The 13,306-nt window shown below is 39.7% G+C and overlaps 1 protein-coding gene across 1 annotated transcript in view; it reads left to right on the top strand.

The window, feature by feature from the left end:
• Positions 1–13,306, top strand: part of LOC135253395 (fibronectin type III domain-containing protein 3B-like) — a 152,208-nt gene that overhangs the window by 128,272 nt on the left and 10,630 nt on the right. Inside the window, exons 23-24 of the mRNA XM_064332644.1 lie at positions 605–820; positions 13,068–13,234. Of these exons, the coding sequence (XP_064188714.1) occupies positions 605–820; positions 13,068–13,234 (383 nt within the window). The remainder of the gene's footprint in view (positions 1–604; positions 821–13,067; positions 13,235–13,306) is intronic.

Genomic DNA, 13,306 nt, shown 5'->3' with positions numbered 1-13,306 from the left:
ATAATCGGAGATCGCAGAGACCATGCTGGTAGATCACTTGTCAATTTAAAAAATGCGTCAGTTAAATTCTTCCCGTTTTCATGCCGGCTTTGGCTACGGCTTCTGCCTGAATGCCTGGTACACTTGATTGACATGAAATGTGACCAATCTGCTGCTGCTTTTGAAAACTTTGTTACTTTTAGCATAACCATTCATGATATAGACACGATTGTGCACTCAAAATTTTGTGGTATGGTCTCGTAAATGTCCAATACTATGTGACCAGAATGTAATAACTTTGCCACAGTGTTTTAAATGGGGCAGAGCAGTCGCGGTGGTGACACGATATATCAGGTCTGTTTTAGGCATGGAATTGTGATGTCAATATCTGACAGATAGCCTGGTAAAGTAAATAATTTTACGTGATTGTAACAAGCTTTGTCGATGCATTTTATATGGTGTACGGCAATTTTTCAGATGGATAATGGTGCTTTAAATCTAAAGCTAGGATTTTTCTATGCCCAGAGATGGTACTGGTCTAATAATTTTATCGTTATGTCAGTACAGGTACAATTCTACTTGATTTTGGAAATCATAGCCTGCTTTTGGTCTTTGTGACTTTCAGCCTTCGGATCCAGGCCACCAATGAGTTTGGCACCGGACCGTTCTCCCAGCCCCTGCTGGTCCGGACCTGGCCACTGCCCCCTGCACCCCCCCACCTGGACTGCGCTGCCTCAGGACCCCAGAGCTTGAAACTCAAGTGGGCCAACAGCAACAGTGCCAAGCTGACACATAGCAATGATGTGGCCTACGTCCTACAGATGGAGGACAGGAACCAGAGGTGAGACCAGGACTGCAAATACTAAACTGCATTAAACTATACTCCACAGCCTGGCTTCTTTTCTCTGCATTAAACTATGCAGTTTATTCAGTTCAGTTCAACAGAAACATTTTTTATTCGCTTACATAAACATTGACGTTATTTAAACATATGTTGGTGAGCAGTCAGCTGTTATATGTATAATAAAAAAAGAGAAAATAAATCCGCTCAATGACCAGATCTTAAAAGTGGTCTGTTTGGTGGTCAGTATTGGTGCTCAGAAAAGTGGTTTGTATTGGTGCTCAGAAAACAAAAAAATATCAACTTAAAAACAACAGCAAAAGTCAAATTGAATAACATTCTACATGAATGCCAATGAACTAATTTCAGAAATTCAATTCTCTTTGCTTAGTTACTGAATAAGCTTTGAAAGTTGAAAGTAAATACTTATAGGCCCTTAAAGTCTGTTCAAATCAAGACCATACCTGTTTGAAGAAAACATAATATCTGTGAAAGCGACATGGAACCTGTATTAAATCATGTATATTGATGCACAGTTAGAGGGTTGCTGGAACCCCATTAAATGCTGTGCCTGGTAACATCCCTTAGTTGAGTCAATATTCATGATGTAACACAGGTTACATATCACTTTAATACTCCACGCTGAGGCTACTACTGCTCTTCACTGTTCTATTCAACATGTACACATTACTGCCCTAAACTATACTTAAGTATAGTCCATGCCAAGGCTACTTTATGGCACTAAACTATGCTCCACAACAGCAATACTTTACTACACGCTACCATACTCTAGTTGGGGGTTACGGTCTAACCTGGCTGTGTACCCTCTATAGCACCTCTCTTTGCCGTGTACAGAGATAGTTGCCAGTCTTCTTACAGCAACTTTCTAAATCATTGAGTCTAGTTTATGTAAATGCTGTTGTTGTAATGGCCCAGTAATTTTTCCTGGTAAATGTTTTTAGTGAGCTGAGGCAGAGTGTTCTTTGTGAGGGTGGCTGCTTTAGATGGCTTGTTGGGGCTGTCTGATGGCCGGTGAAAAAGAACCAGCTCTAATGACTCTGTACCGTCTCTCGGCGCAGTCTGGAATTAAACTCAGGGAAAGGTCATCTCGACCGCTTTTTAATGACTGCAGAGACAGAGGTGGCACTCAATCTTTGCAGTTAAGTGAATGCCTGGCTGTCTGCTTGCACTGCTTGAGTGTTCAGTGCTCAGAGCTTAATTAATGACATCAAATTGGCCATCCTGAACTCCTGAAAAAGTACAGGCCACATACATGTGCAAATCAACCTGCCCTCCATCAACCAACCAATAGCCACTCTTCATGTTTTATTTCCCCCAAAGTGGCACACATAACATCAATGCATTAACTTTGTCTGATGTGGACCAGTATAGCTTCTGTTCTCTACTGTAGGATTTATCAGCATATCAGTTGAGCTGCATGTGTGTGTTGGTGGTGGCTGCTAGGGTTGAAATCTGAGAGGCTGGGTTTTGGAAGGGGAGTCCCCCTACCAAATTAGATAGATTAGATACATAGATTTCTTGCAAAAGGGCATAAAGAACTTATACATTCTGTTTGGTGTTTCCCTGATTTGCAGTAAGGAACATTCTAGTTTGAGTGTGCTGTACTCTTCGCAGAAATTCTGTTCGGTGTTTCCCTGATTTGCAGTATTTAACGTTCTAGCTTGAGTTTGCTCAACTCTTTGCAGAAATAAACCTCAAATATCTCATGGTGTCTGCCTGGTTCTTGGGTATGAGGAATACTGCTCTACCTAATACTACACTTGTAAATCTGTAGCATTACAATTCTAGCTACCGCAGTTATATTTATTTTCTTTTCTTATACTTATGCTTGATGTTTTTTATTTGGTGCCCAACATGGGGGTCAGTATACCCAATACCTAATTTAAAATATTTACCATTTCTAACTGCTTTCATTCGCGCTCCTTCACTGCTCATTTGGTAGAGTGAACATAGCCACGGGTCTTGTCCTAAACACGTGGTGTCACCAGCCTACTTTTCTTCAGGCAGCAACCCACAATCAAGCTTACATTGAGTTGAGTCAGAGGAAGACATCTCATTATGTAGCTTTGGCGCCCAATCAACCAGTGAGGGTTGGTAGAGATCAATCAAACGTGGACCGCTCACTGGCTGAACCCTCCAGTACCCTGAGCAATTGACGTTACCCAGCCGCAGTGCCCAAAGGCATCATCCGGATTCAGTCTGAGACATTGTGGTGCCTTGAACAAATGAACCACTCATGAGCACTGGATGATGACAGTGTTAAGAGACATAACATGGTCTTGGGCTGAACTCAACCTGGTTTTCACTGGGTACTTGTCCTGCAGAGTGAGGGAAGAATAAATGGACTAAACTTACCTCTTTAGCAAATAGCTAACATTTGTTTGCTCAACATAATTATTCATTATTTCTCAAAAAAATAAAAAAAAAACAAGGCTAACTGAAAGGTGTTTAGGTGTTTTATACAAAACATATTTTGAATTCCTCAAATGAATTCTATAAGCACACTACAGGTCTGCTAGTCTCTGTGAAATACTACTAATGCCTCAGAAAGAGATGCAGAATGAAGGAGATGTGGTAATATGGTGGGAGAGAGGGAATGTGAGAGCCAATTTGATCTATATGCGTGATTAACTCCCTGGTGTGCTGGTGCGTGGAGGTTGTCAATGATGCATGACGTTATTACCTCCCCACTGGTTCTGTTTTTTCAGGCCTTGTAATAGTGAGGCATTGAAATTTCATTGTGTAGGGCAGTTGGTTTCTGTGTTTATGTTACCTGGGCAGCTGAATATGATCTATTGTTGGCTTGTCAAGAGGTTTGGCACTGTTTATGGCTAAAAGCCTTTCATTGTTAATCCATTGTCAATGTTTAGTAAGTTCCTTGTGCTGACAAGAATCATATAAAATCCCCGATGTGTTAGGGTGATTCCCTTTCACAGCTGACTGTGATCAGCTGTGCTGTTTACACAGTGCCAATTCAAAGCAGTTAATTAATGTTAATTCATGCTTTCATTCCATTTCCTCATGCTGAAGTTGCAAATCGGTCTAGCGAAGATAATTATAGTATATCTGATTCAAACTAATGCAGAAAAGAAATGGTCAGGTTCTGAGGTACACCTGACTCAATAGTAACATTTTTACATGGCATAAATGCCTTCAGGTAGGTTAACATTAAGTTTATATTTCAACATGGATTTGGCTTTTAACAAAAATCCAACAAACATTTGTGCGCAAATGTCTGGTATTTCCATTACTTTCTTCTCCATATTCATAGCTGTAATTAGTTCTAGTTTTTTCTTTATTTACTTTGATTTTGCAGTCTTAATAATTATTAATAATTGCGAGCCAGAGAGAGGAGTATCTCCGATTGAGGCCTCACCCTCAAGTCACCAGCTGTAAAACTCCCCAACCCTGCAGTAAAGGTGGAGGTGTTATTAGGATCTGTGATTCCTCTTTGGTTCAGCTAGGGTCGGGAGTGTGTTTTCATCTTTTGGGGTTGTGGTCATAGATTCTATGCAATTTCCTTGGGGACAGTTTTCTGATGACACCTTCATGTGAGTAACCATACAGACCTCCAGGTCCCAACATAACATTGTGATTGTACAACACCCCCGGTTCCCTCATGAATGATTTTGGAAATTTCCCATCTGATCTGGCAATTTCCCCTGGCAATGTTGTGATCCTTTCGATATTACAGTATTGACTCTGACTCTTTATGCAAAGCCTTTCTTGCTGTTACTGATTCTGTCAGTTTTTGTTTAAAACATGTCAGAACCAAATCACATTCATAATCATTTCATATGTTTTATCTCATGGGGCTAGAATTATTGATCAAAACATTCACCCTCATAACCCTGTTATCAAACCATTTTCTTGCAACATTTGAGAATTTCAAAGGCCCTACATTCTGAACGAACATTAACCTTCAGCTGGTGCTTTATGCCTGACACAGCTGCTCAGCTTGTGCCCATTTTAGAGGCTCTTAAGAGCTGTACCTCACGCTGAATGAGCGTGGAGACCCACTCTCTTCTCCGAAGCACCGTTCCTTATCACATTGTAGCTCATACGTCGGGCTCACAGAGATGAGGTGGAGGAAGACACTTAATGTGCAGCTCAGCAGAGGGACTTGCAGACACCCGATCAGCCATTGGAGGTCGCTAGAAAACAATGAGATGCGGATCCTTGCTGAATGAACCCTCCCTAACCCTGAGTGATGTAACCGCCAATTATGTGTCACCTGGCAGGGCTACCGGCCTCAGTCAGAACTGGCAAGGTTAGGATTTGATCCCGGACCACGGATCCCATCCAAGTACTTAAACAAAAATGATGCTGTAATTTGATGAGGCATACTGCAACCCCAGGGACAGGAATTCTTTGATCCCCTTGATTGGTTCGCTTTAAGTTTGATCTAATAGGCACTAAATCATCAACCAGCCTTCTTGGTTCCATACCAACAAAGCTGGTGAAGGAGCTTCTCTCAGTTCTTGTGGAGGTTTTCCTGTCAGTTATAAAAGGATAAACTCTGGATCAGTATCTATCTCATTACAGCTTTCAGTAATTAAGCCAAAGCTGAAAAAACATCCCAGCACCATGACAAACTACAGATTCTAAAGTTGTGCCCCCTAACTTGGCTTGCTATTACATGGAACATTAGATGAACTGCAGTAGTAAATGGGCCATTATTACTTTAGAAATAGTTTCCTTAGGTAATGGGGTCAGATACATCTCACCCACTCTCTACATTTGTACATGTAAAACACCTTGACAGTTAAAAAGTGTCTTCTTTCTTTTTGATCTTTTTTTGCCTCTTAAATATGGGCTTCCTGTTGGATTTATGCTATACAGTAATGTTAGTTGTGTTGTACAAGTACTGACATATGTGTCTTTGTCTGTTGGTGTGTCCTTTAACCCCTTTGTCCAAGCCGCCTAGTGGCTGGGATGCCAGCGTACTGAGATTGCTCAGCCCAGACATTCAGTGCTTCTGCAGCCAAAATATGAGCGGAAAAAACAAACTGTGTTCTGGTGTTAGTAATATATGCTACACGACAACTAAGTCAAATACTGAGTTTTTAAGTGCCACCATTATCATGTAGTTCATCCACTTAACAAGTACCCATGCCCAGTCTCATTAACTAGCATGACACCCTGGACAATAGCATCTATCTGGGAGTTCACAAAAATATTCTTTCGCCACCAAACATTTGCGTGAAATTATATAATTCTGCTAACAATATCTGTGACTATATGTGGAATAAATATACAATAAATTTTAGATTTTTGCATTTTATATATAAATATAAAACCATTATGAAATCATTGGTTTCACAGATACAAATGTACCTTTCATGATTCAGTGGTCATTTATTGTCTTAAACACTCTGTTTGAGAAATAAACACGAAAATGGAAAGTGGGGGTAGGCATTTACATCAGTCACGCGCAAAACCCCAACTGCTTTGTACACTGTATTTACACTTCATTCTGGTTTGATTGAGGACAGTATAAGCTTTCCAGCAGTGTATGGGATGTTTCATTTGATTTTTATAACAATATTCAGAGCCCCACGCAGCATAAATTATTGCTTCAGCACAGTGTTGCACAGTCAACCGGAACATTACACAGTAATATACAAGCACTCTTTGAGTGTAGTTGTATTTTTCCTCTTTGGTTTTTGGAAGATTTTGCTCAATTGGAAAGCCTACTGCGAACCAGGCCTAATCGCCCAATCAGTGCCTGACCTTCACTAATGCTGTTCTGGCTGAAGGGAAGCAAATCCCTGCAGCAGTGATCCAACATCTAGTATAAAGCCTCAGGAGAGTGGAGGTTGTTATAGCAGCAAACGGTGGACCAACTCCATATTAATGCCCATATTTTTGGATGAGATGTTGCTTGTCAGGTGTCCATGTACTTTTGGCCATGTAGTGTATGAATAATAGTCAACTGTTCCTATTAATTGAAATACTATCAGTGCTGTGTCTTTGATTATGGTTTATTTGTTTTTTGTTTTACCTTCATGTTCTTAACCCGTTTGTTTTTTCTATCTGCTTTGACCCTTTTTGAAGTAGTTTTTTGAGACCTTGTTGTAAACCACACTTGCAACTTGAATGTAGAAGGCAACAGTTAGCTAGACTGAAAGAGAGGATACCGGTGTCCTTTTTCCTCAGAGACTAAATAATTGACATGTTTCTGCCACATGCTGCAAACTCTTCTGCACAGAAGGGGAGGTCACAGTTTCAGTGGTTTCTGCTGCTGGGTGGCTGTAAAGCCTCCTTCCTGTCCCTGAGCAGAGGGGTCTCACAGTCGCACTCAAAAATGGCTACAAAGCTTCAAAAAATGTAATTATTTATTTTTTTATTTGCTTTCTTTAATGCAGGATCATACAGAATGGTTCCCACAGAGAAAGCCCTAGAGAGAACATTACCAGTGCACTGTATCTGCCAGGAGCACTGGCATTTAACACTACTCAAAGCTGCAATGCAGTGATTCCAGTATAAAGCCAGAGCCTGGAAAACTTGATATTACCAAACCCAACCCCCCAAAAAATGTTTGTTTATATTTATTTTTTAAGGGGTGCAAAACTTTCTATAAGCTTTTTATTGTAGTTTATAACTTTATAACTAATAATTGCATTTGCTGGATATTATAGCTTATGTCTCATGGTCTCAAAGGCCCTTACAGTGAAGGGGTGGTATCTCACCTCAACCTCCACTGTGTTGTACCCACCTGGGTGATGTGTGGCAGCCATGTTCTGCTCGAATGCTCAAAGGCCAGAGAAAAAATGGCTAATTTTACACCAACTTCACCTTTCCCCAAGTTTTATTATGTCTGTAATTAGGCAAATGTATGAGCAAGTATGGCTTACATTTGTGAAAGGGAACGTGAACTGGAATTTATTTTCAGGCATTTATTATAAATACTTCAGCCTGAGACTATTTCAGCCTGGATTTTGTCATGTTCCATAATTGACAAAGTGGCAGCTGTAATTTCACTTTGTATGGATGTGAATGCCTCATTATCATTTTACATGAGTGCCGGTAAACTCTTTACTTGAGTTCCAATATAATCATTTTAATGAATATTAATGTTGTAAATTGACCTAAATTGTATAGCCTTGTATATGAACTTCATCGTCCGGTCTTATGATTGAACATGTTTTTGTTTTCATTGCAATTTAGTAATTCTGACTAAAGTTTCTCACAGTAACAAAAATGCAAGCTAAGGTTTATTGAACTGATGTACAGTTTGTGAACTCAGAAAACCATGAATCCATGGTTCTGCGCCAGGTTGCTCAACCAACTTCTTCTTGGTACAGTGGTTGTCAAATTCAGTGAACACTTGAGTGAGGGGAGAATTAATTGTGATTGGGGTTGCTATCAAAATTCTTTTAATTTGAAAGACGGCCTACCAGCTTTACAGTAGTGGGTATCAGACCATTATGGGGTTTGTGTTTTAAAGCAATAAAATGCAGTTAATACCTTGCAATCCCAATGGCCATGTTAAATAGATACAGTAACATTAGTCTTAAAATATTGCTTTGATTTATCATTGGCAGTCTTTGTACATAAGCTAGGAAAATTCAATGCATTATTTGTATTGAGCTGAATGTGTTTTCAGGAGCAGGACGTGAAAATGAGTGTTTTTATGGATATAAATTTAAAAATCAATCAAACATTCCAGTGTGGAGTAAATAACCTGAAAGCAAGTTCATACCTGGAAAGATTGACCCTCTGTATGATGTTTCCATCATGACTTTTGCCCCTGCTTGGATATACAATATATATTTCAATAACCATACAGTCTCACATTCTTCAAACTCAGTTCCACAGCTACCGAACATAGTTTACACCTTCCTTCTAGCTGAAATATTTGCTTAGCTATTATATCGTGTACTGAGCTGCGTGCATATCGCCATTTTCATCGCTTTGTTTATCAGGGAATATTTGCATAAGGGATACTACAGTAGTGATAAGGTGCACTAAGTTTCTGTGAATAGTTCATGATTTGATTAGATTTTTTTTGTAAGTAGTTAATTTAATTTTCCTCTTTTACCTCTTTTCCACCAACGTGAACCTAGTTCTGGTTCTGGGCTGGTGCTAGTGCCGGTTCACAGTTGGTTCAACTTGCGAACCTTCTAAGAACCGGTTTGCTTTTCCACGGGCTAGAGAGCCACGTCATTACGTCACTGTATACGTCTGTATACGTCTCCCAATTTCCCAGCAACATCGTTACCTATGAAAATGCATGTCCTGTAAAAATACAGATAATAAACTGTCTAAATGTAAAAAACCAACTTCATACATATACATTTAGTTATATTATTAAAGCCTTATTTACTATATCAACTTTAAGAGAAGCAACACGCTCGGAATTCTCATCATGACCCATTAAATCCAATGGCGCAGAGGTTGCTTCATAATTTCAAACTAGGAGGACAATCAAAAAATTTATTTCTGGAAATTTACATATGTATTGTGATTAAAATATCAGTTTAGCGTTAAATTAACATATTGTGAACAGCGATTGTACATATATGGAATATTAATGTGATATATTGCTATTTTTGTGGCCTTTTAGCTTGCACTTTCCTAAAATTCCATCAATTATCAGGTCGGGACTCCGACGGCCGATAGATTTCATTGAACGTTCAATTGTTTACATTTATGGGGTTCTGAACCAGTGACATCATAATAGCTATTACTAGTTGATTTTATGCACCCATTTATGGCAGTTGGTTCTCTCAGAATTCTGACTGTTAGCCAGGTCAATATTTTTGCTGGACACTTGATACGTCCTGTCTTATAACTTCAAAGTCCCAGGTCATTAGTGAATGGTTTAAATGGATTTTGAAAATAGATGCTTCATGCTACAAGCATGTTAACGGCGATGAGTGTGCTGTGAAGTTTAGGTAGCAAACAACTAGGCTGAATCCTTCTGACATAATGTACATAGCAACTATACGCTCATATCGCCTAGTTTCACTCACTGTGACCAAGCAGAATCGATAACGATTCAGAAAATATATAACTTTTAAAGATTTAATTCAATCTTCTACTGGGACTTTTGCCGTTTATTGAGGGTGTGACAGAAAATTTTGGTGCTGCTGACTATAATCGAACGTTTTTCACATTTACCGTTCGATTGAGCAAGTACCATTAAAAGTACATTTTTATGGGCTAGCGCTGTCAGATTGCGTTACTTATTTCACATTAACATTGTACGCCGTTCAGTAAAGGCTAACAGCACAGTACCACTTAATTCTTGTCACTTCTATCACCACTGTAATTAACTAAAATAGGGGACAAACTACCTTTTCTGTGAGAAATGTATTGTCGAGCTCACGCGCATACACTGCTGGCAACATTCTAAACCTCCAATTTGCCCTAACGGCTATTTTGCGTCCTGCGACTTGGGTTACAACAGCATATGTACGGATTCCTAGACATGCTGATAGCGACCACCCTTTCTCATATTAACCTCAAATACACAAGACAGGACACTTAAACGGTATGCTAGCAAATTTATGTCAAGTTACATTCATTTATATGGGGTGATCGATACACATCCCCTTAGCAACCAAAAGCTAGTGCTGGACCACCTCTGACTTAATTGCTGGCACAGAAAAAAATCACGAAAGTACTGAAAAAATAACCACTGGCAGATAACAAAGACATTTTTTACTACATAACTAGGTACAGGTTGGTACCAATATTTCGCCTATTTCATATATAGTTGCAAATCAGTTTACGTTTTCCTGTCTGTCGAACGAAGGTGGTCTCACTCTACCTGGCGGTCAGAAAGTTTTAGTTTGTCTTGGTTGGCCACGATAATCCCGCCCCCAGTCCCTGACGTAAGCGGTTCTTGGTTCTAGACCAGCCTAGTGTTGGCGCCGCTTTGGAACCAGTTTTCCTGACCAAGAGCCGGTTCTTTTGCGGTTGAAAAGCGAAGAACTAGTTCGCGATTAGGCACCGGCTCTGAACCGGCCCTCGAAATGCCTTGGTGGAAAAGGGGCATTTGTGGGTTGTCACCTTATGGTAAGGAGGCTTATGTACCGCAGTGACTATGAGCTATGTCAGTAGGAGGAATCTCTTGGCAGGTTTTTACTGAGCAGGTCTAAGGTGAGAGGTCAGTAGAGTCAAAGCTACTGAGTTATTGTAGTACCTGCGTACCTGTTCACATGCTTGCGTGTGTATGTGTGCCTATGTGTGAATCTAAAAGACAAGTTATTGTTGATGACAAACATGAATTCCCTAACTTCCCTTTGAAATTCCTTATTAAGGTTTGATAACTAATAAAAGGGGTGCTGGGAGTTTCTGCCTCATTTCATGCAGCCACTGTTTGCATATGTAAATTAGAGGGCTCCTTACAGCAGCCTCTTCTCCTGACAGTTGAGTACAAGATTTAGGTCAGAGGGCACATCAAGATAAAACCAAGTTGTTTGATTGTTTTCAAGTGAATATAGTGTGTGTGATAAGCATTACGAATATGTTTTGTATGCATGAGTTCTCCTCAAGGACAACTTTTGACTGAAATATAGGGCTTCGCCAAAAAAGAGAATGGGTAAATAAAGAATATTTGTTTTGTGGGGTTCCAGAGCTTACCACCATCAAGAGAACTAGCTGCTGAAAGTGGAATATGGCTGGAGAAAAACAGATACTCACAACATTACCAATATGAAGAGGTTTGCTGCCATTTGGAGAGGTTTTGGGGTGACTTTAGCCAACCTTTGGAAAAACTCATGGCACATTTTAATGATTTGTCCAGTCCACTCCAGACTTTATTCTGGTCTTGTAGACATCCTGGGGTACACTACAAAATAAGGAAAATTTGAAATGATTTTTGGATTTCTTTGTTGTTTTCTAGAATATATTCCCTATATGTTTACTGAATGAGGATCACAGGATTTGGTCATTTTGGTACACGAGTGCTCTTTATCTCAAGCTTTGAACAATGTGTGTACTATTTTGGGGACAATGGAGAAATTCTTACAAAAAGCCCAACATTGTAAAAACGAAAAATAACTCTTTTAGAAAAACAAAAAAGAACATTTTAAGGCAATTTATTTCACACGATTGTTGAGTTTTGATCTTAACTTGATTAATTGATTAAGTCATTATGCCAACTAAAATTCATAGTTGTTTTGTTCACAAAACTTAAATTTCATACCTATCCGCTCAGCTGAGCCACACCCACACCTCCCTACAGTATAACTTGAACTCAAAATTTAAAAAGTTAAGCTCAAAACAAACAAGACCAGGTCAAAACCTAGTATATGGCTGAACCGGCCGACCAATGGTGTAACTTCATAACTCGGCCGACCAATGGTGTAAGTTCATCACTCAGTCACAGACATTCGCGTTTGTAGTGAAAAAAAAAATTAGTGAAGCAAGTTGCTTTGAAATATTGAGCATTCTGAACTTTTTTTTTTACAGCGTAGGTTTTAAGGTACTGTAACTCCAGTGCAGCTTGTACAGTAACTTTATGTCTCTTGAGGTTTTACATATGAGCAGTTTAATAGTGTTTATGCACAATTATAATCATTGCTAGTTCTCCTTCTCAGTTCTCAAATAGAACAAGCTCTTTACTCCCAGGGGGTCCCAACTAGGTTGTATTGTTGGTATGGGAAGCCATGCCACAGTTTCCTTGAGGGTGGGCCGCATGGCCATTGGAGGTATTTTTAACAAAAAGTAAGGATAAACATTTTTAAACAAATAATTGAGTCATTTACACAAGTACAGCCTGGAGGCATACCATCTCTGTAGAAGCTGCTTTGAGCTAGCTTAAGAGTGTTTTCCTGCTTTGTAACACAAACCTCCAAATGCCCCGATATGTGCCACTGTTAAGCTGGCTGGTCATCAGAAACTTTTGCAAGTACAGTGCCTAAAATATCATTGTTACATAAAAAAACTTGTGGCAATCAAAAACATGCACAAAAACTGAAATAAGTTCCAGAAAGTAAACTATCACTTTAACCACCATAAATATGATTATCTACCAGTATTATCAATTTACCTGCCAGTAAGTGTTTCTGACCATTCTTTTTATTTTCTTTTTGTAATGTATGTTTTCCCTGTTTTTGTTTGGCTGCAAGGCCACTGAGCATGTATGCTATTATGTTGAACTGCTGCATCCTCTGATAAGAATGAGAAGACGGTCGCTATTCTTTGGTAATTTGAGTACCTCAGCTGCTCCTGTGTAACACCACGCATTCATCCCCCCCTCCTGTCCTTTAAGGTTTGTCACAATCTACCGGGGGCGAAGCCACACCTACAAGGTGCAGAGGCTTACAGAGTCCAGCAGCTACAGCTTCAGGGTACAAGCAGTGAGCGAGGCTGGAGAGGGGCCCTTCTCCGACCCCTACACCTTCAGCACCACCAAGTCTGTGCCCCCTGCGCTGAAAGGTACCAGTCCTTCATTAGTATTAGTATTTTCTGCTCCACGTCAGTGTGACCATAATGTTCAAATGTTCTCTC

The sequence above is a fragment of the Anguilla rostrata genome, chromosome 4, assembly GCF_018555375.3.
Source record: "Anguilla rostrata isolate EN2019 chromosome 4, ASM1855537v3, whole genome shotgun sequence".
NCBI lineage: Eukaryota > Metazoa > Chordata > Actinopteri > Anguilliformes > Anguillidae > Anguilla > Anguilla rostrata.
This window is presented reverse-complemented; position numbering and strand designations above follow the sequence as displayed.